We start from the raw sequence: 27,400 nt of genomic DNA on the forward strand, positions 1-27,400 counted from the left end.
CCTACTTGTGATCTCTCTCTGTCAAATAAATAAAATCTTAAAAAAAAAAAAAAGAAAACAAGGAAAAGAGCAGACTTGATAGCTTATCTCAAAAAAGCTACTAAGGAGTATTGGTTGGCCATTGCCTTATTTATTACAAAACAAAAATGCCTCATGACTTTTTTATGTGTGCATATTTAAATTGAACTCATACACCAGAATCCAGATCATGAATCGCTGACAGACTATTTCTTTTGGACAGTCCTGATTGAAATAAGATTGGCTTGTGGCTAAATCAATATGATCAGCTTTTTGAACTTTGATAGTAATTCTAGTTCAGCAAGTGCTGTCACTGTTTTACCCTTCTAAAAATATGATTGGAGTTTATTAATAATGTGCAGCTTTTCACAGATATGGTAAATGCCATCTCTAAACTTATAGGAAATTTGTTTTATATATGGTTTATATAACTGGTTGTATTAATGTATTCAAATACTAAGGAAATCCCTTCACTGTCTCATAGAACAGTAAGACTCAGCTATGTTTCATATCATGTCCATTAGCCTGTAGAAATCAAGGGCTGAAAATAAGCTGGCAATGTCCACTTTCTTTTTGGTCTTAACTTTGCCAACTTATGGGGCACATGGGTGTTTCAGTCCGTTAAGTGTCTGCCTTCAGCTCAGGTCATGATCCCAGGATCCTGGGATCGAGCCTCGCATCAGGCTCCCTGCTCAGTGGGAAGTCGGCTTCTCCCTCTCCCATTCCCCCTGCTTGTGTTCCTGTTCTCACTAATTTCTTTCTCTGTCAAATGAATAAAAAAAAAAAAATCTTAAAAAATATTGTGGCAATTTAATTAAAATTCCCTGCATTTAAATGTTCCCTTTTCTTAATGAAAGGCATTTTAGTGTGGTTTATGTAAAATATTAAATAAAGAATCTTCAACACTTCTCACATTTTGTAGATGATCTGTAAGGTCAGATGCTTTTAAGATTCGGTGTGACGATATAGGAGCAGACTTGGCTTGTGAATTCTTTACTAAGTCAGACTAAGTTATAATTCAAGATTGTCTTCTAAACAGCTATTCAAAAACATAACTGTGGAATTGCCATATTTATATGATTGGTAATGGTGCTTTTACCAACTCATTAGAAGGGTTGAAGTAGAGGAGATATATCAGCAGCACAAATTTTAAATTACATCTTAAGGCTTAAGATAATTAAAGGCAAAATCACAGATCAAAAAAAATTGGAGAAATTATAAAAATTATTTGGAGAGAGATATATAAAGTTAACAGAGGCTTATCAAATGTCCTGGTAATAGCAGTTGTACAACCAGGTCTTTAAGCTTTGTATGTAGTATTCCCTGATGATTGTGAGGGCAGAAAAGGGGTTAGACAAAAGAAGAAGCTGATTACTTGTCACCAACTGAAATGGGAGAGAGAGACAGAATGGCAGCCGTCATTCTACCTTCCTCTGTGCTGCTTTTCTCCATTCTTCCTCATCTCTCTGCCCAATTTCCAAAGCTAGAAGTCTGTACAGTGATGACAGCTAGTGATTGAACATCATTAGGAGCAAAGGTCTTTGGAGAGGTCAGTACATTTCCTCCTCTAGCAAGAGATAGCAGAACTGTGATCTACTTTTCAAAGTTGCCTAAAGGGGAGTACAAATATCCTGGTCTGTGTTGGGGAGAAAATCCCAGAAGTACAGCCTGCTTTTTCCTGAGTTTGCAGATCATCATTTTCTTTGCCCTTACTCGTTCTGTTCCCTTCTCTCAGTGGCAGTCACATGAAGACATCTTGCCTCAGAAACCATTTTTATCCTTACTTAGTGTTTGCTCTTTAAAGGTGGTTCTTTTCCGGATGACTGGGAGCTTCAAGGTTCAAGGGCACAATAATGTTAGCCCCAATTCTTGTGTAACCTAGGTGCTTATGCAAGTAAGTACATGTGGCTTACTTAAATCTTATTTATGTTTAGTCTCTCTTGCTGTTCTTTTTTTTTTTATTTTAAGGATTTTAGTTTTAAGTAATCTCTACACCCAATGTGAGGCTGGTTCTCACAACTCCAAGATCAAGAGTTTCACACTCTACCAACTGAGCCAGCCAGATGCCCCTGTCATGCCATTCTTTTTAGCAAGTAAAAGATTAAGGACCAATCCTACTCCCAACTTTTCTGCTTGTTTTCAGAGTATAGTTAAGATATTTCTCTAACTAGTCAATAAAATGTAATATTTCTAGCTTTTTCTCAAATCAGATTTCTGAAATTTTTAAAATTTTAATATTTTCTTTATTTGAAGGAGAGAGGGAGAGTGAGCTCAGAGAGAGAGAGAGAGAGAACACATCAGTGGGAGGAGAGGCAGAGGGAGAGGGAGAAGCAGACTCCTTCCTGAGCAGGGAGCCTAGATTCCAGGACTCTGGGATTATGACCTGAGCTGAAGGCAGATGCTCAATCAACTGAGTCACTCAGATGCCTCTGATTTAAGATGTATTTTTTTAAGATTTTATTTATTTATTTGACAGACAGAGATCACAAGTAGGCAGAGAGAGAGGAAGGGAAGCGGACTCCCTGCTGAGCAGAGAGCCTGATGCGGGGCTTGATCCCAGAACCCTGGGATCACAACCCAAGCCGAAGGCAGAGGCTTTAACCCACTGAGCCACCCAGGTGCCCCTGATTTCAGATATTTTAAACACTCCCCCCCCTTATTTTTCCCAGTTGGGCCTAATAAAATTCTTCAGATGAAAGAGAGGATTCCTTCACAGAAACATAGCCTGAGCATCACATTGAAACCTAACCCCTCCCCCCCATAAGAATTAGCTGTGAATGTTGTGTAGGGCCGTCGGAACCGGTGATCAGCAACACCCCGAAAGAAGGGAATTAGAACCCTAGGTGGTCTTGATTGATTAGATAAGTATACAAACAAAAACAAAATGAATTTTAATCAACATGAATATGGAGTCACTCAATCAAAGAGAATCCTGTAGATAGGCGTCGGGATTTGGTTTGAGGATGGCGAAAAATTCATATCTGATGTTCTGGTTGACTGGAAGTTAAATGAGAATTAAATAATTTAAATGCAGAATGACTTATTAAGGCTACAATGTCACTATGATTACCATTGCTACTAATAGCTAACTTTCCTGTATACTTACCATGAGCCAACACTGCTCTAAGCCCTTTGCATATGACCATTGATCCAGGAGAGGCAAACAAGATTATAGGAAGCACAGTTTGTCTTTCCTCCCCGAGGTCAACTGAACAGTTGCATAGTGGGGGCTCTTCCTACCAGCTCAGATGTCAGGTTCCTTACAGTTCCTGTGGTAATGTTTTCATCACAGGTGAAGTTTTAGTCTCTGTTTGTCAAGTCTTGAGGGAATAATAGCTATTTCTTAGAATTGGAATAGATACTTGCTAATGTTACAAATAGAGTAGGTAGAGAACTTTTTTTTTCTAGTATGAGGCAAAAACATTTAATGTGACTTATACTGGGGTACTTGGCTGGCTCAGTAGGGGGAACATGTGACTCTTGAGCTTGGGGTCCTGAGTTCAAGCCCCATGATGGAGATTAGTCAAATAAATAAATAAATAAATAAATAAATAAATAGAAATTTTGACTTATATTTAGAATTTTTTTAAAAGATTTTATTTATTTATTTGACAGAGAGAGATCACAAGTAGGCAGAGAGGGAGAGGGAAGCAGGCTCCCTGCTGAGCGGAGAGCCCGATGTGGGGCTCGATCCCAGGACCTTGAGATCATGACCAAAGGCAAGGCTTAACCCACTGAGCCACCCAGGCGCCCCTATTTAGAATTGTTTTAATAACATTTATTGGAGGCCTACACATATGCATAGGAATAAATTGTAAAAATTCTGCTTTTCATAGGAAAATTCAATGTCACTTCAATATACAATTTTCTGATCTGAACTCACATATTGAAGTTAGAAAAACGGATATATATTTTAGTGCATTTACATGAAATTGTAAAACATTCTCATGTCTGTGGATCTTTACAAATCTTTTAGTAACCTAAAACAATGCCACTAAGATGATTTTAATATGTATTATTGTGAGCAAGAATCATGTGTAAAAATAACAAACATTACTTTCCTGGTTTTTAGATGTGTGGTTTTTAACAACAGAGGAGTGGCAGGGGAGAATCTCTTGGTAAGTAAATTTAAATTAATGACAACAGCTTACTGTTTAGAAGAATGATTTCTAGTTTTATAATGAAAAGTACATTCTTTATTTAAAATAACTGTGTATACAATACAAGTTCACTGTGGAAAAATACAGAGAAGCAACAACAAGAAGAGGAAATTTATAAGACTTGCAATTATATAGTCAGAGGACTCCCCTTAGTCTATGTTTATCCAGATTGTACATAATAAGTAAAATATATGTAATGTATTTCTATTTTTATAGAAGCTAAAGTTCTATCTTATGACTTTCATACTATATTTGAACATCAATAGTTATTTATCTGTGTTATTTTTAAAGCGAAATACACTTACTTTATACATTAACTGATACAAAACAAATTAACCAGTATGGTGATACTTTGTTTTCACTTAAGAAATTTACTTTTGTCATGAAACAGATTGACTGTATGTTATATGCCTATTTGCCAGCCAAAGTTTACATAGGGGAAATATTATTTAAATCTTTACCTATGCTTAGCTTTTTTTTTTGCTCTAAAAATTCACTGAAATTTTTGGGAAGATTTTCAACTGTTAATCCCTTACTACTCCAATAAGTCAAAGACAATTCCACCAGAACTGAAAGAAACCTTTTTTTTTTTTTTATTTTGAGGCATTAGTAGAGAATGATATTAAAACTATAAATAATTAAGTCATGCTGAAAATAAAAAAGTATAATCTGTTGCTAATGTCAGTGCATTATGAGAGTTTGGGGGAAAAAGAGCTCTTGTACTTTGCTTTACAGGGACTTGGGTCCTGGAGGGAATCAGGATCAATATGATTTCCAAAACTAAAGTTATAAAATGTTTATGTTCTTTCTCAAGATCCTCACAATAAACAGTTTGATGTGAAGGTTCACATTTCCTTGTTTAGTCCAGCCCTTTAGAAGTTTGTGAACAAATGGCAGGTGCTCTTAAAGGGAAAGATTTGAATTTGTCAGTGACCCTGGATCCATGAAGTAATTTTTGAGCAGCTCTTGTCTGCTGTGTCTCCTTCTAGGTGCTTCCAGGGTACAAAAATGGGGAGGACATGGTCTGAGACTCTCAAGAAAATAATGTACTGCAAAGTAAAGCCCAATAGGTCTCATAAAGTGAGGGACAAAGATCTGTTCATTCAGCAAAGTTGTGTTGTCCGCCTGTTAAATTAGGCACTAGACAAGGCGATATGGTGGGGAGTATACACGATATTAGATGCAACATTAACCCTTAGGAGCTTTCATTTAAGTTGCAGGACAGAGTTCAGATGCTTGAAAATATATGCAGTACAGTGCTAAATGTAATTGTAGGGGATGTATAAAGATGGTTGAGCATAAAGAGAGGGCATAACAAACTGTTTGGGGGAGGTGAGAGAACATCGTAGTGGAGGTAAGTTTCAGTTGGATCTTGAAGGCTGTGGTATTGAACCAAGAGAGGGAATAGAAAGGATTTCTCAGCATAAAGAGTGAGATTGATAAAAGCATGTACTTACTGGTAGAGGGATGATGATGATGATTTTATCTTAGGTTTACTGAGTACTTAGAATGTATCAGTTATGTCTTTTTGTACTTAGTGTTCAACCACAGTAACAACACAACAATTTAGTTAAGCATAGCCATCAACATCAGCTGATTTACCAGCTGAAAAAAGTGAGGCACAAAAAGATTAAGAACATGTCCTAGCCAGAAAATGCAGAACCAGGATTCAGACCCATGTAGTCTGACTGTGTGCTTCTGGTCTTGACCATTATGTCATACTCCCTCTCATCCAGGAATTCTTCTAGAGGGGTTGGGCCAAATTTTGAAGAGTCATGTGTAGAATCCAAGGAACTTACTATCAAAGCATTGACCTTTTAACTTTTTTCCCAGCTTTATGGAGGTATAATTGACATATAAAATAAGCTGATCATGTCCCTGTTTTAGAGAGAGAACCATGGCAGCTGTATGCAGGAAAGAGATGGAAGGGAAGGAGTCTGGAGGCGGGGAGGCCAGTTGGAAAGCAGTTACTATAGATGTGCCCAGAGTTTAAAAACAGAGGCAGGAGGGAGAAAGAGGAGAGAACAAAAATGAAGGTTATTGACAGGGCAGAAAGAATACTAATTGTATTGCAGGAAACAAAGAGAGGAAATTCTAGGTTGACATTTCTAGCTTGGCTGATTGGTGATAGGCTCTGATCTTTGCTGATATGGGAAATTTAAGAGCATTGACAATATTTTTGGTGTAAAAGAAAATCTAGTTTCAGATTTTTAGGTGCTTTGAGATCATCCAGGTGGAAATTTCTAAGCTGGATATAGTAGATGGGGCCTCAAGAGAGATGTACAAACTACAGAAAGAAATAGATTGTTGGTGCACAAGTAAAACCTGGAGCTCAGTAGTCAAGATTGCTTAAGGATGGTTTGAACAGCAAAAGGGGGAGGTCTATGGATAGAATCTTAGAACACAGCAAATAGGAAGGAGGAGAGAAAAGGAAGAGCAAGAAGCTTGAAAACCTTCCACCCTTTGCATTTAAAGGTAATTGGAAATTTACTTTGAAAGAATGCAACAAACCCATTAACTTTTACCCATCACATTAATTGTTTTTTTGAAAAATCTCCAAGAATACCTCAAGTTCTTACAAAGGGATAGTATATAGGTAACATTCTTAACTTTTTTAAAAAGCTATTTATTTATTTATTTGTTTGTTTATTTATTTATTTGACAGACAGAGATCACACGTAGGCAGAGAGGCAGGCAGAGAGAGAGAGAGAGGAGGAAGCAGGCTCCCTGCCAAGCAGAGAGCCTGATGCGGGGCTCGATCCCAGGACTCTAGGAGCGTGACCTGAGGTGAAGGCAGAGGCTTTAACCCACTGAGCCACCCAGGTGCCCCTTAACTTTTTATGTTATAAAACTTCTATTTTATGTTAAATAATATAGAGTTCTAAGCAAGAGGGTAAGAGCAGCTTGATCTCTGGAGTCATACACAGAGCACTGGGTTGAATCCAATGAACTAATACCTCCAGCAATTATCTGTTATCACAAAGGTTAATGTAATCTAATTTAAAAAAGAATAAAGAGATAAAATGGCCAAAATGTAATTACAATTAAATGCTTTAAAACAACTGCTTTAAAAAAGAAATTTAAGGGAGTAAATTAATTATAATTTAATATATACTTCTTGTGCTCTAACAGATCACAAAAATGAGATGCCAATATTGATTATTAGAGCTATCTTTGATATTTAGCTCCCTTGATAATCCTCCTTCCTTCTGTCCCTAGAGCCTGAACAATTACTGTTTCAGACTAGAGGAATTTATGTTTATTTATACCTCACCTTGTTCCAGAAAGGATTTAATGTAGCTCAGACCCAGAGTAAGTAAGACCTTCCTGAGGGCATAAAAAAGAACAAAAGATGAATCAGCAAAGATCAAACAGGAAGGCACATTCTCTAAGTGAAATTAACCCAGAAGTGCTAGCAAAGGTGAAATGGAGTTTAGAGTAAGCAGTTCTCCTAAGAGTGGAAGAAATGCAAAAAAGAAAAGTTTTGCTGAAATATGTTGCTGATATACTTAGAATTCATAGGGATTACTATGACTCCTACAGAGGAGAATAAGAAAGAAAGAAATTTTCCACTACCATATTGTCCTAATTTCCTATTATACATTGCAGGATTGTGGAAAAGCCAAAAGCCTTGCTCACTAGGAAAGGAGAAGCCTGCACGTTGCCCTCCCTGGGGCTGTTAGCTATGGGAGATGGAGAGTCCTAGTCTTGGTAGACAGACATTCAGATATTCCTGCAGGGTTCCTGGAGCCCGTAGATGGTACATTTTCTTGCTCTCTGCAGATGCATTTTCAAGGATACAAATCTAGGAGTCCAAGTTATCCACAAACCCCCTAGTATTATTAATTACTTTATGAAATATTATGCTTCTAGCTTAGTTAAGAATGATAATTTACCAAGGCAAAACTGAGTTTGTTGAAAGCTATATAAAGGACCCCCTTTCTTTTTAGTTATAGGGTCATACAGACTTCTGTATCTCTAGGCACAATAGGAAAATAGCCACCTTCGAAAATAGTCTGGCACTTTTTCAAAAAGTTAAACATAGGATTACCTCCTAGCCACTTTGGAAAATAGTCTGGCACATTCTCAAAAAGTTAAACATAGAATTACTATATGACCCAGCAATTCTACTCCTATGTGTATCACTAAGAGAAATGAAAATATATGTTCATATAGTAACTTATACATGGGTATTTATAGCAGCATTATTCATATTAACCAAAAGGTAGGAACAACCCAGAGGTCCATCAGTGGACAAATGGGTGAGGAAAATGTGGTGAATCTATACCGCTGGATATTATTCAGCATTAAAAAAAGAATGAACTACAGATACTTGCTATAGCATGGATGAACCTTGAAAATATTTTTTTAAATATATTTTTTTAATTTATTCATTTGACAGACAGAGATCACAAGTAGGCAGAGAGGCAGGTAGAGAGAGAGGAGGAAGCAGGCTCCCTGCTGAGCAGAGAACCCAATGTGGGACTCAATCCAAGTACCCCGAGATCATAACCTGAGCCGAAGGCAGAGGCTTTAACCCACTGAGCCGCCCAGGCGCCCCGAACCTTGAGAATATTACACTAAGAGAAGCCAGTCACACAAGATTCCATGTTGTATGATCCCATATATATAAAACATTAAGATTGGGCAAATCTATAGAGACAGAAAGACAGTATATTATTAGTGGTAGCCTAGGGCTGGGGGAGGGAGGGTGACAGCTAATGGTAGAGGGTTTCTTTTTGGGGAGATAAACATGTTCTGATATTGTGGTGGTTGAACAACTCTGATTACACTAAAACCCATGAATTACACATTTTAGTTTTTTAAAAAAATATTTTTATTTAAATTCAATTAATTAACATATAGTATATTATTAGTTTCAGAGGTAGAGGTCAGTGATTCATCGGTTGCCTATAATACCCAGCGATCATTGTATCACGAGCCATTCTTCATGCCCCTCACACAGGTACCCCCGCCCCTCCATTAATCCTCAGTCTGTTTCCCATGATGGAGGGTCTCCTATGGTTTTTCTCCCTTTCTGATTTCATCTTGTTTTGTTTTTTCCTCTTTTCCCGTATAATGAATTGTACATTTTAAATAGGTGAATTGTATGGGTCATGTTTCATAGAGCTATGAAAAAGAAAACCCTCCTTCAGGCACTTTCCAGTCAAGTTAGAGCTGGTTCAGCGGGTAAGGGAGTGCCAAAAGGGGGAGCAGCAGCTGGGGGATGCTTTACAGTAGGTGCTGCTCCAAGTGTGGTTATATGGATCAGTGCCACTCCTCAAATTATCTGATACCAGCCCCTGACACGATGAGGGATGGCAGCAGAATGTAAAATGTAAACACCAAACACCTTCAATTCTAAGCTCTCTGTGGAAGTGAGCTGATTGGGGGTGGAGATAGTAATATTCTCTTGGTGAGAGAAGCAGTGTGCTGGTTTTACCTTCTGACACCAGCGCTTATCTCATCCTGTCCTGGTCCCTGGCTCCAGAGATCCTCTAATCCTGAAAAGCTCATTTTTTAGATTAAGGACGCCTCTGGAAAAGTCGGGTGACAAGCCTGAGCTCATAAAACTGATTAGTGGTCTCAGGGCAGCAAATCAGGCTGTTGGTTGGAATGTCTTTGCCTTTCAGCTCTGGCTTTAATTCAAGGCAGGCTGAAAATCTGGGGTTAGAGATCAAAGGGGTTTTCAACAAGAGGGTTCCTACCTCAACATCAGATAATGGGTGGTTCACTAAGGACTCAGATCTAGAGACATGGATTCTTGTTTCCTACTGGGCTTTTCCACCTTAGCTTTGGAAGCTGATAGGATGGGAGGGACATAATGCTCTTCCCTCCTGAGTTCCATTTTCTGAAGCAGGCATTCAGAAGGGATTTTGGTTAGAGGGAGAAGGAAGAGATAAGGCAGGGCCAGTCAGGACACAGTTCAGTAGTCAGACTCACACCTTCAGGCACTCTCTTTCCTGTAACCAATAACCTTCCTCGTAAAAACCATGGTGACCCATCCAAGTCGGCTCTTTCCTAAATGCTCCAAAAATTACCCACCCCCGCTTTCCTCCATCCCACTCAGAACAACCCAGGAAGGCTGATGTCAGCCAGATATGTATATGAATATATTGAATTCTTTAGGACTTTTTCCTAACATTGATAGGTCCAGCGCAGTAATACTGACTCTTGTTAAGTGGTGGGTCTGCAAAAGATTGTACAATTCTCTATGAACAGTTTTCAAATAAAGAAAAGGAGTGTTTAAATAATTTAAGAATTTCTAAGAATAATAATACCAATGATTTAATAGCTAGTTACCTTTTACTGAATGAGCAACATGGGCCAGGTGATCCTATAAGGTTGCTGATGTTTGGCAGCCTTTCCCTGTGCACAGCAAGGAATTCCCATGCCACTAGATTTCCCTCTTCCCAAGACACTCTAGACCGTTTTATCATTCTTGTCACTGCAGCCTCCTCCTCTCTTGGCTCAGCTCTCATCCTATTTCTTTATTCTTCTGCTCTCACCCTGGTTCTCTATTCTTCTTCTCTCCAAGCACTTGGTTCTCAGCCCTGGCTGCGCATTAGAATCCTCTGGGAAGCTTTAAAAAACACTGATCCCTGAACCACATTCCCCACCACCCCCACCACCCCGCCCCGAGTTCCTGATTCATTTGGTCTGGAGTGGAGTCCAAGTGTCTGTGATTTGTCATAACACTCCCTACGGAGTCTAAAGTGCAGGCTGGGCTGAAGACTGCTATGAGGTGGCAGCCTCCCTTTCTTTGAACCCTGGCCCTGGTGAGCCACCTCTGGCCCCAAACCCAGCCAGGGCAGGGCAGGAGACTTGCTTCTTAGGTGCCTGGACCAAGAGTAACTCCTGTCTCCCTGGGTGATCTGCTCTAAGCCGTGCACAATACTGTGGTCATTTATTGGGGTCACTGTGTAGCACGAGTGCCTATGCATGTAGCCATGTAGAAATGAGTCGGAGTGGAGTACCTAGGCCATCTTGGGCTCAGAGGTAGCCAAGATATTTCTTGGGGCCCTTTGTTTTGTGGCTAGTTTTTTGTTTTGTTTTGTTTTTTTAATTTTTTTTTAAAGACTTTAAAAAATTTATTTGATAGAGATCACAAGTAGGTGGCAGAGAGGCAGGGAGAGAGAAAGAGAGGAAGGGAAGCAGGCTCCCTGCTGAGCAGAGAGCCCGATGTGGGACTCCATCCCAGAACCCTGGGATCATGACCTGAGCCGAAGGCAGAGGCTTTAACCCACTGAGCTACTCAGGCTCCCCTGTTTTGTGGCTAGTTATTTTAATGGAAAGGAGCAAAGTCCCAGGCACTTGTAGACACTTAGCCATTTTACACGTCTAATAAGGACTAGGTAAAAAGATTTGTCATTAAAGTGTTCCTTGATATGTGGATGCCTCCTGTTGTTTTCTCTGACTTCCTATTTAATGAACTCATCTAAAAATAAGATCAATTTTCCTAACAATTTGGGCAAATCACTATGTAGTAGATGGAGGGGAGGATGGTATGAAAACGAAACAGCAGCAACAACAAAAACATGCTGCAGAGATCAGTGAAGAAGTATGATTAGTACTCATGCAAGGATTACTTTCTAGGGACTTAGGTGCACACAAGAATCACAGAGTTCCTTTGGGCAGCATCTTATCCAATATTTCAGTACAGACCTGTGAAAAAGGACGGCTGTAAAATGAAATCTTCTAAGCTCCTGATGACTATCAGACATTACAATAAAATAAAAATGAAATTGAAATTATTATTATCATTATTTTAGGTGTAGCAAAAATTACTATCAAACTCTGCTCACTGAGCCAGAGACCCTTGTGGTGTTAGCCAAAGACTTACCCCTTGTGTAGCACACCACCTACACTTGTAAGTGCATCAGCCAGCTACAATTGAAATGATTTTTTACAAAGATGGGTAAGTGTCTTTTTCGGTTTTCATTTTGCTGGATGAAAAACGAAAATCCTAGCTGGCCTGGTTTAGTACCGGCTATGAGGCCACCCCAGCACTAAAAGAAGGGTTCTGGGTGATGGCTTCTACTGCAGATTAGCAAATTCATCCCCTTCCAGAATAGCTAGGGAGAGTCAGGCTACCTGATTAACAGGGTGAATTTTAATTTGTTTCTAGACCAAAAACAAAACAAAAACAAAACCACCCACTTTTTAAATGAAATTTGCATCTTAAAACAAATGTCCTCTAAACCAGGACAGGAAAATTCTCTTCCAGGTTAGGGAGAACTCAGTTTGTCTACTTTTTGGAAGTAGATTAAGAAGAACAGATTACATGTAGTCCACAGATTAATATAAAATGTATGCATTACTCTTTTCCCATCTGTTATGTGTGAATAATTAAGAATTAATTTTACTTCATTATTCTCTTCAGTGATTTTTTTAAACGAACCTCTAAAAGCCATGAAACAAATTACTATTGTTTCTTGCAAATCCTAGCTGCAGTTGGACAATTTACACAATCTTGGTTTGTAATTATTTTCAAATTATTCTAACTTGTAAAACATTTATGCCCAAACATCTGCTGGAAGATTATCTATCCTATAGCTTTTCTTTATCCTTTAGATTTTTTTCCAGAATACCTTTCCCATCCTCCTCTCACTGTAAAAGGAGTTTTTACCTCCCAGCCGAATGCTGCAAGGTCTTCCTTAATCCCTTTTCTCATTAGATAGGCTTACTCTACCTCTGTTCTGGAAGCATGGAAAAAGCCAGGAATTACTGCAATAGGATTAGTTGCTGGTTGTATTAGTAGCCCTAGCAACTGAGAATTAACTAATGTTTTGTCTTAAAAGCTGCTAGTTATATTTTTAGACCTGAAGAAAAGTTCTGCCAGGCCTACAAATTCAATGTATGGCCCCCATTAGTGTCTTTGCTGTGTATCCTGGATGAACCCCTTCTTTAAGGGAGTCTCAAGTCCTGGGAAGAAAGAAGGCATATGATATTCCCTGTTAAAATCATCACGTGTCATGGGGCGCCTGGGTGGCTCAGTGGTTTGGGCTGCTGCCTTCGGCTCAGGTCATGATCTCAGGATCCTGGGATCGAGCCCCGCATCGGGCTCTCTGCTCCGCGGGAAGCCTGCTTCCCCCTCTCTCTCTCTCTCTCTGCCTGCCTCTCTGCCTACTTGTGATCTCTGTCTGTCAAATAAATAAATAAAATCTTAAAAAAAAAAAATCATCACGTGTCAAGAGGTCATGTGATATAACTACACAGTTTTGCTTATCAAAAGATACGCATCTCATTTTTCAGGCAACAAGTATGTATTGACTGTCAGAGAAAGAGGTAAGATAGTAGTAGACATACAGGTAATAGATAATGTGGGCCAGCAGCAGACAGGCTGGGACAATTAGGAGTAGAATTGGGAAAGGTTGTGGTGTCTGGGAGACCAGGGGTCAAGACTTGGCCTTTTACCTGATATTTATTCAAGGCATGATTTCAATAGGCAGAGTTGATTGTGAAGGATCCTTGGAAGATGAGGTGTTCTACAGGTAGCAAGGATGATAAGAGGCCAGTGCACAAGACAATACTGGTGGGTGTCTCATTGATGTGACTCTGTACCTATGGAGAAATGGTAAACTTCAGAGCTGGAAAGGTTGCTTGACATACTGTGGAGGGCCTTGAACACTTGGCAGAAGAATGTGTCCTTAATTCAGCAGCGAAAAGCTAATGAAGAATTTTAAGCAAAAATACTGTCATGATTAAAGCTAGAAATGTTCTTTAGGAAGATTAATCTGTCAGTGCATAGGAGATAGGATTAGGGGTGGTTATGAACAAAGACTGGGAGTTAACCAGTTAAGTGGCTATTGCAGCAATCCAAGTAAGAGGTAAAAAGGCCTGGTAGCAGAGACAGTTAATGCCATACCCTTGTCACATCCTTACCCCTGTGACACTTACCATTCCCATGCACATCTACCTCATGGCTTTCACCTGCAAACGCTCACATCTCTTGGACCGGGGGCCTCTCTAGCCGCAGGAGCCTGCTGGCCCTGTGCTCAGGGCCAACCAGGAGTGCCAGCATCTGGTGAACCTCCTCTAGGAAGTTCCTAGAGTGAACCTCCTCTAGGAGCAGTTTTCAACCAATGGCTGAAGGGAACTGGTGGAACCCAGCTCCCTTGCCACTCGCCTGGGATAATTTTGAGCCATATTCCCATAGTGCCCCAAAGTGCCCCAAGAGGATGGAGTCCCCTGTTGCCCATAGTCACGAACTGCTTGGTCCCATGTTCTTTATTGACCTTCTACCCTCCCTGACTCAGTTCACCATTCCCCTACTGGTGCTTCCTAGTCTCACCTTCTAGATGAACCACTAACACTCACATCCTGCCTGTCTCAGGGGCTCTTCTAAGAGAATCTAACATACCAAGCCTTTACTAGAGTAGAAAAAAGGGGTTGCTGGTGTTTCCTGCAAAAGACACTGAGGAGGAAGAGGCTACAAGACTTGGCAATTTAGGGGCGCCTGGGTGGCTCAGTGGGTTAGGCCGCTGCCTTCGGCTCAGGTCATGATCTCAGGGTCCTGGGATCGAGTCCCGCATCGGGCTCTCTGCTCAGCAGGAGCCTGCTTCCTCCTCTCTCTCTCTCTGCCTGCCTCTCTGTCTGCTTGTGATCTCTCTCTGTCAAATAAATAAATAAAAATCTTTAAAAAAAAAAAAAAAAAAAAAAAAAAGACTTGGCAATTTATTGGCTATGAGATTAAGGGAGAGGGAGAAGGCAATGTCACCTACAGTTTTAATTAGGAAAATATAGATGTCATCTATTTTTTTTTAAATGGGAAGTTAGGAGAAGCAGTATAGTGTTCATAAAGAGAAGAGTTTACTTTGAGGCATTTTAAGTTTGAATTATGGCCAGAACCCGTTAGTGAAGCTGCCTGTTAGAACTTGGCAATTTGGATCTGGAGCTCAAGATCAGGTGAGAGGGTAGAAGGTGGAGAGTTGGTTTAGTCATTGCCTACTGGTGGTTTGATGAAGCCAGGAAGATAGGTCAGACCCTCAGGAATCAAGTATTGACCAGAGAAGCAGACGCAGGCCTAAGACAAGACTTCTGGGAATGAGTATTCACATTGAGGTTGTGGGAAGACTAACAGGAACCAGGCAGGAAGTGGAAAGCTAGGAGCAGGAGGAGAATGGCATAGTGCCATCACAGAAGCAGGAGGAGCAGCTGGAAGGAGGCGGGACCATGCCGGAAAGGCTCTAGATTTACTAAGTGTCAGAGTTCTGGCAACCTTGATCCATGCCACTATTATCAGTTTTGATCTTAATGTCATCCATCTGGAGAAAAACATTTACAGAAAAATTAGTTTTTGTATCTGAGGATACCAGATGCTGAATTTATTAATGAAATCCCTTTCAGTATCCTAGTGCTTTACAGGAAATTGTTTACTGATTACAAACATGTGATCCAGGCTCTGCTACTTTGTGACCTTTGCCAAATTACTCAACCTTGCTGAGCCACGATTTCTTCATGTGTAAATAAGGAATCAAGTCCTTCCTGACACTAAGGTTCTCTGATCTTAATAATTTTCCGCAGGTCGTTTTTCTCAAACCCTGAGCTCTGTGTGCACATTCATGTGCGACCGTGTGTGGCTGCGTTCACGTCAAGCCTGCATGACAAGAGTAAATGCTGTGACTGTCACAAATAATTCAGAAATGTTAAAGCTATGCCACATGAATAGACTCCCATGTAATAAAAATATCATGTAAGGATTTCTTCACCTGAATTCTTGTTACAACAGGTGCAGTCACTATGAACGAGCCTGGTAGTAGATACTATTCCATTTAGATTTTACAGTGAATTTGTGCCCCTCAAATGCATTTAATCACAAAGGATTTCTTTTTTTTTTTAAGTATGTCCACTTAGTCTCATATTAGCTGGTGAGGTGTGCCAGGAGTCTTTTAATGTCTCTAAATTCAGTTTCCTCTATAAAATAGATATAATAATGGGATCTACCTCAGGGTTTTGTAGACACAAGCTTAATTATTTAGTAACTTAGCTCCTGTAAATCTCTCCAGGTTAACCTTTGTCTTTTGGAGAGTTTCATATTTGCAGACCTCAAAAAGATGATGGTAGGCAATAGGTAGCGTTTTAGGCTTGAGTTTAATTGGAAGGATCATTAAAAACTGTGCTTGTCTCGGGCTTCTTATTAGCGATTGAACGGTGGGTGAACATAACCTTATGTGGTGATCATTGTTTATTGGAATAGTAAAGTCAAGAGGGTCCAGGGCACTGCTTTGGTTAGAGCAGTGTTAACCAGACTCCTCTCCGTGCTATTCAGTTTCTGGGGGTTTTATCTCACCTAGGCACACACACATATATTCATGGACACACTCTGACGTTTATTCTGCAGAAAGGACTGCCCCCTCCTCCCACAGTTCAAACAAAGCGTTTGTGAAGCTTTCCTGCCAGAAACAGAGCCCTTATTGATGAGGTTCACTTGAAAATCATTTGTTTGAATGCCTGATGTATTGAGGCATAATCAGCTTTACATATTTTAACATATTAAGTGTCTGTTGCAGTGTAGTGCAGCTGGGGCTATATGGATATATTGTTGTAGAAGAACATCTGTAATTCATAAATGCAACTGGAAATTGCCTTATCGAGAGGGAAGGCCATGCCAGAAAACCACACTACCCCATTAGTGGACAGCATTCAGGTTGAAGAAAACGGTTCGCCCGTTATAAACCAGCCACAATTTAAAATTTGGGGGGCATAATTGCAATGTCTCTTTTGTTCACTTGTTTGCTTTTTTTTTTTTTTTTTTAATAGAGAATAACTTCGGCTCTGTCATTTCTGCCTTTTACAGGTCATGAATCTCATGATTTTTAAATGTTGTGCTTTACCTGTCTCTGCTCACAGACACCAAGGACTTACTGCTGTGCTAACACTGAAGACCTGGAGACTGTTATTCACCACGTGCATAGTCTGTACCCTTCGGCTCCCTTCCTGGCAGCAGGGGTTTCGATGGGAGGGTAAGATTTTTTCCTTTCTAAAATATCTTGAGAGAGAAGTGGCCTTCCTGACTGCTTCTGTCAGAAGATGACAAGCTACAAAGACATTTGAAAATAAATGTTTGATTATTTTTATCTGATTTTACCACGTATGGTTGAGTGAAGGAAGGAATTCACCCAGGCGAATGTTAGTGTTTTCCTTGGCAACTATGGCTTTGTGGTGAAAAGGTTGCAAGTATCTCCTTGGGATCCTCAGAGTTTTCTGAACCTAAGGGTTTGTTAGAACCCTATGACCTTGATTGCCTTCACTTCTTAGCTGCCATGGTGACCTTCAGGGTCCCAGCTGTCCTGTATGTGTGTCCTCCAGCACCACATAGGAAGCTGACTTTGGAGGCTGATTTTCATCACTCCAGTCATAGAAATAATCACTTCTTGCTCTCTCAGGCTGAAGAGACCTTCAACATTTTTTTCCTCCAGGTGGTGGTGTTTTTGTTTGTTTTGTTTTGTTGCTGGGCAAATGGACCTACCCTGGAATGCTCTCCTAGAAACTCTGACGTTTTATTGTTAACCCCTACACCAGCTGCTATTTTAAGCATATGAATATTATTAAAATTTGTGCTTATTGCAGTTACATTGGGGTTTAATTGGAACATTTATGCCATACTTATTCATTTCTACTAATAATTATTTATATTTCTTATTCCAGTGATTATGAACTTAATAAAATCCAAAATTTTAATTATCCAGAATTTAGATTCCTTAAATGCTTGTCCAAAAACTACTTTTTAAAATCAACAAACAGGGACGCCTGGGTGGCTCAGTTGGTTAAGCAGCTGCTTCAGCTCAGGTCATGATCCCAGCGTCCTGGGATCGAGTCCCACATCGGGATCCTTGCTCCACAGGGAGCCTGCTTCTCCCTCTGACTCTGCCTTCCACTCTGCCTGTGCTCGCTCTCACTCGTTCTGTCTCTGACAAATAAATAAATAAAATCTTTAAAAAAAATAAAATCAACAAACACATGAGGTAGAAAATGGTATTTTTTCTTAATTTTGTAATTGATTTATTTGCCACTTTAATTTTCAGAACATCTTAGAATGTTTCATTACTTGAAAATGAACAGGTTTTCCAAATGATAGATTCTGAAGAATCGTCTTTAACCACAGCTTTTTAGATTCTGATGAACATAAAACTAGAAAGAAAAGAATACATTTCTTACATTAGCATGGAAGGTCTGACTTGACCTACTAAAGGAAGAAATCTGAATCAGTGCAGAAAACCAAGGCGGAACCTCTGAATTGGGCTCAAGGTATTTCTCTTTCCTTTGCCCCATAATGTGAACTGTAGAAAACAGCGTGTGGACTGAAATTTTTCTCTTAATCATATAAATTCTTGACTTTTTAAAGGCCAGACCTCACATAAACAGGACCAGATTCTCTATTCAGAAGCCACTGGGAAATGCCTATTCATGTCCCTTTGAAGTCTCAGTGCCTGAAGGCAGAACTTGACCATTAGCCTTAGCAGCTGGTTGAATATTAATGTCTTGCAAATTGTTTGAAGGAAGCACCCTTTCTAGTTGCCTAGCACTGTGACACGTTCCCAAGTGGACTTACCACTTGGGGATGTGTTTTATAGCTTGACACACTTTTTTTTTTTCTTTTGGAAACGCAACAGGCAAAAACATAGTCTGTCGAAGATCCTAATGTCCAGTGCCTCTGGAGACTGGGGTCATCCCCAAGCCTGTGATGCCAGGGACCACGTAGGGGATTTAAGCGGATACTGAGTCTAGCCAAGGAATCTACACCGTGCTCTACCTAGTCAGGTTTCAGTCCCCTGATGAGTTGGTAAAGAAGCTCTAAAGAATGTATAGGAAATTCTTTGTGTAGATGTAAAAGAGAAGAGTGTATGTAATGAGCCCTGATATGTACTAACCACCTGACTTCAATAAAAATCAGCCCTCTTCACACAGCTTCAGTAATTATCAATTCCCAGATAATCTTGTTTATCAGTTTCAGCCCTCCACTCCTCCCCAACTCTGATTATCTTAAATGAATCTCAGATATCATTTATAAATATCTTAGTAGGTATCTCTAAAAGGTAGTTGCTCTTTAAAATACATACGGAGTACCATTAGCACACCTGAACAAAACTGGTGATAATCCCTAAAAATCATCAGATATTTTGTATGTATCTCATTTCCCCAGTTGATGGCTGGTTGGTTTGTTGGTTTTACAGTGTGTTTGAGTCAGGAACCAGATAACGTCCATTGGTTTGATATGCCTCTTAAGTCTCTTAACTCATGGATTCTTCTTCTGTCTCTGTCTCTTTTCTTTTGGTGAAAACATGGAGTCCTTTTTCTGTCAAAATAAAACATCCTCGGGGCGCCTGGGTGGCTCAGTGGGTTAAAGCCTCTGCCTTCAGCTCAGGTCATGATCTCAGGGTCCTGGGATCGAGTCCTGCATCGGGCTCTCTGCTCAGCGGGGAGCCTGCTTCCTCCTCTCTCTCTGCCTGCCTCTCTGCCTACTTGTGATCTCTGTCAAATAAATAAATAAAATCTTAAAAAATAAATAAATAAAAATAAAACATCCTCTTTTGGAGTAACATCTTGATATTGTTTTTTCCCCTGAATAATAGTCAAGAAGTACCCCCACACACACACACACACACACTTGGTCAGGGATACTACGGTCCTTCCTACTCCTGAGGCCTTCCCTTCCAACCCTTTCCATCTGCCCATTTTAACAATTTCCCAGCACTCTCTGACTTCCAGCCGAAGAGGATCACCAAAACTAGGACTCTAGAATGAAGGTTTTCCAGGAGAGTCAACATCGTTCTTTAACTTAGCGAACCACAGTACTTTATCCCAGGAGTACAGTCATTATTAAGAATCATTTGCAAGGGGCACCTGGGTGGCTCAGTTGGTTGAGTGACTGCCTTCGGCACAGGTCATGATCCCGGACTTCCAGGATCGAGTCCCGCATCGGGCTCCCGGCTCTTTGGGGAGTCTGCTTCCCCCTCTGACCTTCTCCTCGCTCATGCTCTCTCTCACTCATTCTCTCATTAATAAAAAAAAAAAAAAAGAAAAAAAAAAGAATCATTTGCAGGAAAAAAATTTCCACTTTTCATCTTAAACCTCATCACATTCACTCTGCGAGCCACTTGGGCTAGGAAAGAGAAGGAGATGGAATTTTTACCCATTTCTCCTATTTCAGATCATTGGCAATTGGAAAAATAAAGAATGGCAAATATAATGAGAAACAGAATTTAGACTATCACCCTTTCTCTTAGTTGATAATGTTAAACATAGATTTTGACATTAGTATTAGATTAAACCCCTTGTTCCTCTTATCAAAATAGAACTAGATTAAAATCAGGAAAATTGATAGAACCAAAGAAAGGGGGGAAATGAGTGATAATTAAGAACAACAACAACAACAAAAGGACAGAATAGGAAGAGAAAACAAGTGACTTTGAGGGCAAGGAGCTCTGCCACAACTCAGAAAGTCTAACTCCATGCTAGGGAGCCCTGTAGAGACTTATTTTAGGAAGCAAGGGCTCAGAGGCAAATAGGATGCCCACTCAGTCACAATCTCCGGGCTTAAACCCAGGTGTCTGTAGTAATTTTGAAAGCTCCCCAAGTGATTCCATGTGCAACCACATCTGAAAACCACTCTTTCATGTTCTGTCTATGCCATCTATGCCAAGGGTTAGCATGACGCAACCGACAGGCCAAATCTGGCAATCTGTCTGTTTTTGTCCAAGAGCCAAGACTTGTTCTTATATTTTTAAATGGTTGAAAAAGGTGTGTGTGGGTGGCTCAGTCATTTAAGCATCCAACTCCTGATTTTGGCTGGGGTCATGATCTCATGATTATGAGATCAAGCCTCATGTCAACTCTGCCCTGGGAATGCTTAAGATTCTCTCTACCTTTCCCTCTGCCCCTCCCCTTCGTTCACACACGCTCTCTCTCTCTCTCCTTATATGAATAAAGTTTGTATAAATAAATAAATAAATAAATAAATGGGGAATCTGTCAAAATTAAATGGGTGGGTCTGTCAGTTAGGCATCTGCCTTAGACTCAGGTCATGGTCCCGGGTCCTAGGATTGAGCCCTGCAAAGGAGTCCCTATACAGTGGGGAGTCTGCTTCTCCTTTTCCCTCTACCTTTCACCCAGCTTGTGCACAGTCTCTCTCTCTCTCTCTCTTTCTCTCTCAAATAAATAAATAAAATCTTTAACATTAAAATTATATGATTGGAAAAGAACAAAAGAAGAATAGTTATGTCATGTGAAAATTACGTGAAATTTAAATTTCATCCATATATAATGATTGGTTGGAAGACAGCCATGTCCATTCATTTATGTATTATCTAGGGCTGCTTTTGCACTACATAGTTGGGTAGTTGTGACAGATATTATATAGCCCGCAAAGCCCAAAATATTTACTCTGTGGTCTATCATAGGAAACTTTGCCTGAAACACTCCTCACATACTAAAACATTCACCTGGAAGCGGGGGGCTTAAGGTTTTGCATATTCTATTTTTTTTTAAGATTTTATTTATTCATTTGACAAAGATCACAAGTAGGCAGATAGGCAGAGATGGTGGTGGGGAGAGCAGACTTCCCACTGAGCAGAGAGCCCTATGCAGGGCTCAATCCCAGGACCCTGGGATTATGATCCAAGTCAAGGCAGAGGCTTTAACCCACTGAGCCACCCAGACACCCCAAGGATTTGCATATTCTTAATAAACCCCCAATATCATTTTTAAAAATGAAAGAAAGAAAAGAAGAGAAAGAGAGGAAGGAAAAGGAAGGAAGGAAGGAAGGAAGAGAGAGGGAAAGAGAGAGAAAAAGAAAAAGGAGAAGAGAGGAAGGCAAGGAAGGATGGGTGGAGGAAAAACAACCCATCATATAGGGGATTTCTCAGGACACCTGGGTGGCTCAGTTGGTTGGACGGCTGCCTTCGGCCCAGGTCATGACCCTGGAGTCCCGGGATCGAGTCCCGCATCGGCTCCCAGCTCCATGGGGAGTCAGCTTCTCCCTCTGACCTTCTCCTCGTTCATACTCTCTCTCACTGTCTCTCTCTCTCAAATAAATAAATAAAATCTTTAATATATATATATATATATATATATATATATATATATAGGGGATTTCTCTTATATTTTACTTCATAGAAGGATATACATTGTAAGTAATAAGTATATGCCTTGTCCATTCACAATAGAATCTACTGGAAGATAAATAAGTATATGAATGTGGCAAGGAAAGAATGAAGATACTTGCATGCGTTTCCAAGATAAAGGCCTTAAACTTAGGTTTATGCTTTTCTTCTCCATAGTTAAGGTAAAGTCCATAGTTAGAAATGAAATGTCTTGGAGACCCTGGGTGGCTCAGTTGGTTAAGCACCTGCCTTTGGCTAGGTCCTGGGATGGAATCCCTCATCAGGCTCCTGGTTCAGTGGAGATCCTGCTTCTCCCTCCCCTTCTGCCCCTCTGCTCCTGCTCTATCTCAAATAAGTAAATAAAATTAAAAAAAAAAAAGAAAGAAAGAAAGAAATGGGATGTTTGGAGATAACAAACTCATCATTAAGTTTCCTGTTTCTCCCCATTTTAGAATGCTGCTTTTGAATTACCTGGGCAAAATTGGGCCGAAAACTCCTTTGAAGGCAGCTGCAACTTTTTCAGTCGGTTGGAATACTTTTGCTTGCTCTGAGTCATTGGAGAAACCACTCAACTGGTTGCTTTTCAATTACTACTTGACAACTTGCCTCCAGTCTTCAGTTAATAAGTGAGTCATCTTTAAAATCGATGTCTCCTAATTTCTTGGGTTATATTCCCCAACAGAAAGAAAGTTGTAAAGTATAAGACTGCTAATTTTTGTATATTTGTGTTTACATTATATGCATTTTCTATTGTGCCAAATAGTTTTTGTTATAAAGATATAAAAAAAAAAGATTTTAAGCATAAGCTAAAAATGTAGATAAAAGGTGTAATGTTTTCTTTCTGAATCTCAGTGGTACAACCCCTAGGATGTGCCCCTACTATGCAGAAGATCACTGCTCTGTCACTATTCTAAATTATCCCAAAAGACTAAAAATGTGAGCATTGACTGTATTGAATAACATGAGGGCTATTTCTCCAGATTTTCTACCTGTTGGTAATCTGTTAGTACCTAATTGTTTTCTAGGTAGTAAACAATGTATTAAATGTTTTTAGCACAGAATAATATAGTTTCTTAAGCATATGCTTACGTGCGTAGTACATTTTAGAAGCTGGGGGAACGCACTTCACTTAGATATTCTCAGCCCCCACTTAATGTTACCAGAATACTATATTTGTATTAATTTTTCCGGAATTGTTTATATATCTTCTACCATTTAAATTGGTGTGATAACGGGACACCTGGGTGGCTCAGTTGGTTAAGCAGCTGCCTTCGGCTCAGGTCATGATCCCAGCATCCTGGGATCGAGTCCCACATCGGGCTCCTTGCTCTGCAGGGAGCCTGCTTCTCCCTCTGACTCTGCCTTCCACTCTGCCTGTGCTCGCTCTTGCTCTCTCTTTGACAAATAAATAAATAAAATCTTTAAAAAAAATAAAAAATAAAAAAATAAATTGGTGTGATACTAAAGAACAGAGGTGTTTCTGTTTGTATTTTGATGACTATCACCATCTGTTTTTGGGTTAATTGATCAATGTAATATAAATGCTAAATAAAAAGTCCAGTTAATTTGTACAGGACTTAGCAAAAAACATAGATACCCCAAAAGGTGACATTAAACATTGGATTAAATTTAGCCTATTTATTAAATTACAGATATTAATTATAAAATATTGCTTAAAATATTAAAAAGATAACTAATTGCTCATTGTCACTGAAATGGAGGACAATAACAAGAAAAGTGAAGAGAATGATTTGGCAATTAAAGTACTGGTTATATTTAAAAAAATGACCCCCATTTAGGGATGTCTGGCTGGCTCAGTCAGTAGAGCATGTGATTCTTGATTGCAGGGTCGTGAGTTCAAGCCCCACAGTGGGTGTAGAGCTTACTTAAAAATAAATAAAATACTTAAAAAGAAAGAAAAGTGATCACCATTTAAAATACAAGTATATGAAATATAAATTTTAATTTTCAACAAAGCAATTTAAAAATAATGTCTTCAAGTGGTTTATCCAAGGGAAAGCTTCTGGTTTAAATAAGGCCTTTTCAGCCAAATTGGTTTAATAGTAGCAGAGTGTAGGTACATCTTGTTATGAAACAACACTTATGTTTATTATTACAAAATTAGTTCAGTGTCCTTCAATTAAGAAAAAAGTACACTGGGTGGCTCAATGGGTTAAGCATTAAGACCCTTGATTTTGGCTCATGTCAGGATCTCAGATCAAGTCCTGGGTCAGGCTCCATGCTGGGTATGGAGCCTGCTTAAGATTCTCTCTCCCTCTCTCTCTGCCCCTCCACCTCACTCTTTCTCTAAAAAAATAAAAGTACTTTAAAAAAAAAATTCTTCAGGCTACATATCAATGTACTTCTGCTAAGTCTGATTAAGTAAATATTTATTGAGTACTCACTTTGTGCCCTGTGGTAGCCTATTTGGTTAATTAGGTACTTGAGGTGGTGTTATAGAGATAGCTATAACCTGAAATTTTTTTACCTTTGAAATTATTTTGCTGCAGGCACCGGCATATGTTTGTGAAACAAATCGACATGGATCACGTCATGAAGGTAAGAGAGAAACATTATGTAATATTTTGATTTCCTCTTCGGAGTCCAAGAAGAGAGATCATCTCTTTTTATGTTTCAGGCTAAATCCATCAGAGAGTTTGATAAGCGATTCACCTCAGTCATGTTTGGATACCAAACAATTGATGATTATTATACTGATGCCAGCCCGAATCGTAGACTGAAATCAGTGGGAATTCCAGTGTTGTGTCTGAATTCTGTGGATGATGTTTTCTCACCAAGTCATGGTAAAATTCACATTATTTTTTGTACGTTTTGACATGAATTGGCTGTTTTAAAATCCTGGTTCTTTTTTTTTTTTTTTTAAGAAAACACAGTAATGAGAAATTAAATGTCATATAAATTGTTTTCCAGTGGAATAGAAAAAAATAGCTAGATATTCGTAATTTAGTATCTAAATGGGTGAAGTCACTTTAAATGCTTTCACAGACCCTTATCTAGTTCGTTATGAGAGTCTTCGAGTGAATTATGTCTCTGAATATTTTGCTTGTTCTAACTTTTTATAACCTTTCCTTTTTATCAAATACACTGTCCTTTGGACAGATTATGTGACAATATCTTTGCCTCACAAGTTCATTGCCATCGCTTGCCTTTTCTTCCTCAGATTCTTAAGCAGAAGGCTTTTGAGTTTTTCTCCCTTTTAAACTGGGAAGAAAACTTGAGACTTTATAGACATGATGTTCTTGACTATCTCCATGAGTGTAGCACATTTCATCCCATTTGAAGGGAAACAGTCTTTGCTTTTCCCTGGATATTGTATAAAAGAAAATTATGCCCAGATTAACTTCCTCACTCTCTTAATTTAAGAAATAGGGAATTTCATAGCAAAGATATATATGCATGTGTTCATATATTGAAGCAATGTAAGATTATTAGAAATCATCCTAAGTACTGGCAGACTTGACCCATACTTCTTTCCTTTTTCTTTTAAAGTTAACATATAATGTGTTACTTGTTTCAGGGTACAGGTCTGTGATTCATCAGTCTTTCACAATTCATAGCACTCCCCATAGCACATATTCTAATTATTTTTCTAATGAAATTACACAAAGCCTTTTTTTTTTTTTAATGTTTTACTTATTTATTTGAGAGAGAGAAAGCACAAGCAGGGGGAACAGCAGAGGGAGAGGGAGAAGCAGGCTCCCCGCTGAGCACAGAGTCAGACCCCAACCCAATACAATATAGGCTTGATCCCAGGACCCTGAAAGCATGACGTAGCTCAAGGCAGACACTCAGCCTCACCCAACTGAGCCACGCAGTCTCCCTAAAAAAGGCTTTTTAAAAAAAGTTTTTTAAAAAAGATTTTATTTATTTGACACAGAGAGAGAGAGAGATCACAAGTAGGTAGAGAAGCAGGCAGTGGGTGGCGGGGGACACAGGCCCCCCGCTGAGCAGAGAGCCCAATGCAGGGCGGATCCCAGGGTCCTGGGATCATGACCTGAGCTGAAGGCAAGGGCTCAACCCACTGAGCCACCCAGGCGCCTCTCCCCAAAAATGCTTTTTATAAATTTTTTTCTCACTTCCCCCCAAATACTTCAAAAACATTTTCCCCTGAGTACTTCATTTAAAAAAAAGTTAATCTGACTATAAACACATGTATTGTCAACATTTCAGAAAATCTCCAAAGTATATAAAAATACAAATCACCTATCATTTGATTGTGTGACTTATGATTAATCAGAAATAACTTTAGATGGTGGGGACTTTTTGGCCTTTCACCACAAATCAAGAAATGAAACTGTGAACTTTAGTTTTAGATGAATTACATGGTGGCTATTTAGCCTCCTTTCACTGGATTAAGAAAGTGTAGTACTTTTCCTTTCTTAATATTTCTTAATATTTAATATTATATTAACATATAATTTAATCACATGGTATTTAATATTTAATAAAATATTATTTAATATTTAATATTGTATTAACATATAATATTATATTGTATTAACATATAATATTAAATATTAAATAACATTAATATTAAATATTAACATATAATATTAAATATTAAATATATGAATGTTATATATATTATATATAACATATAATATTAAATATTAAACTCTAAATATTATATTTCTTAATATTTCACCAATATTTAGTAATATTTCATAATAATTTCTCTTATCAACCACAATTTCTCATCATATTAACCTGCCCCACTTTGTTGAAATTTAAATTCATTATTCCCTATTCTTTCCCAAGCCCTTAAGATAATCTTGCCACTTTGAAATAGTAGGCAACTGTCTGCATCCTGAGAACGCAGGCAGCCAGCATCTTTCATATGACTCAGTGGTGGCACAGCCTTTGTTCTTGTGATAGGACTGTAACTATCAGTGTCAGAAATTCCCGAGTGTATCCAGAGTGTGAAATTGGGACTCATAACATAATAATTCCATCAGAGGCAAGTGAAGCATTCTAAATCAAAGCCTTTAATGTAACGTGAAAAAGGAAAAGCAAAAATAAGATGTCATTTCACCTTATCCTGCTCTTGAGCTCACACATCTTATCCCAAGATAGGAAATACTCTTCTTTAGATGGGGC

General features: G+C 39.1%; 1 protein-coding gene and 1 non-coding gene across 2 annotated transcripts in view; one reads left to right on the forward strand and one right to left on the reverse strand.

The window, feature by feature from the left end:
• Positions 1 to 27,400, forward strand: part of ABHD3 (abhydrolase domain containing 3, phospholipase) — a 43,162-nt gene that overhangs the window by 13,134 nt on the left and 2,628 nt on the right. Inside the window, exons 4-8 of the mRNA XM_059139717.1 lie at positions 4,091 to 4,136; positions 17,031 to 17,143; positions 22,735 to 22,908; positions 24,793 to 24,841; positions 24,921 to 25,086. Of these exons, the coding sequence (XP_058995700.1) occupies positions 4,091 to 4,136; positions 17,031 to 17,143; positions 22,735 to 22,908; positions 24,793 to 24,841; positions 24,921 to 25,086 (548 nt within the window). The remainder of the gene's footprint in view (positions 1 to 4,090; positions 4,137 to 17,030; positions 17,144 to 22,734; positions 22,909 to 24,792; positions 24,842 to 24,920; positions 25,087 to 27,400) is intronic.
• On the reverse strand, positions 11,949 to 12,101 carry LOC131811986 (small nucleolar RNA SNORA62/SNORA6 family). Its single transcript, XR_009346219.1, has one exon. It is a non-coding gene; the product is annotated as a small nucleolar RNA SNORA62/SNORA6 family (small nucleolar RNA).

The sequence above is a fragment of the Mustela lutreola genome, chromosome 11 (assembly GCF_030435805.1).
Source record: "Mustela lutreola isolate mMusLut2 chromosome 11, mMusLut2.pri, whole genome shotgun sequence".
Lineage (NCBI taxonomy): Eukaryota > Metazoa > Chordata > Mammalia > Carnivora > Mustelidae > Mustela > Mustela lutreola.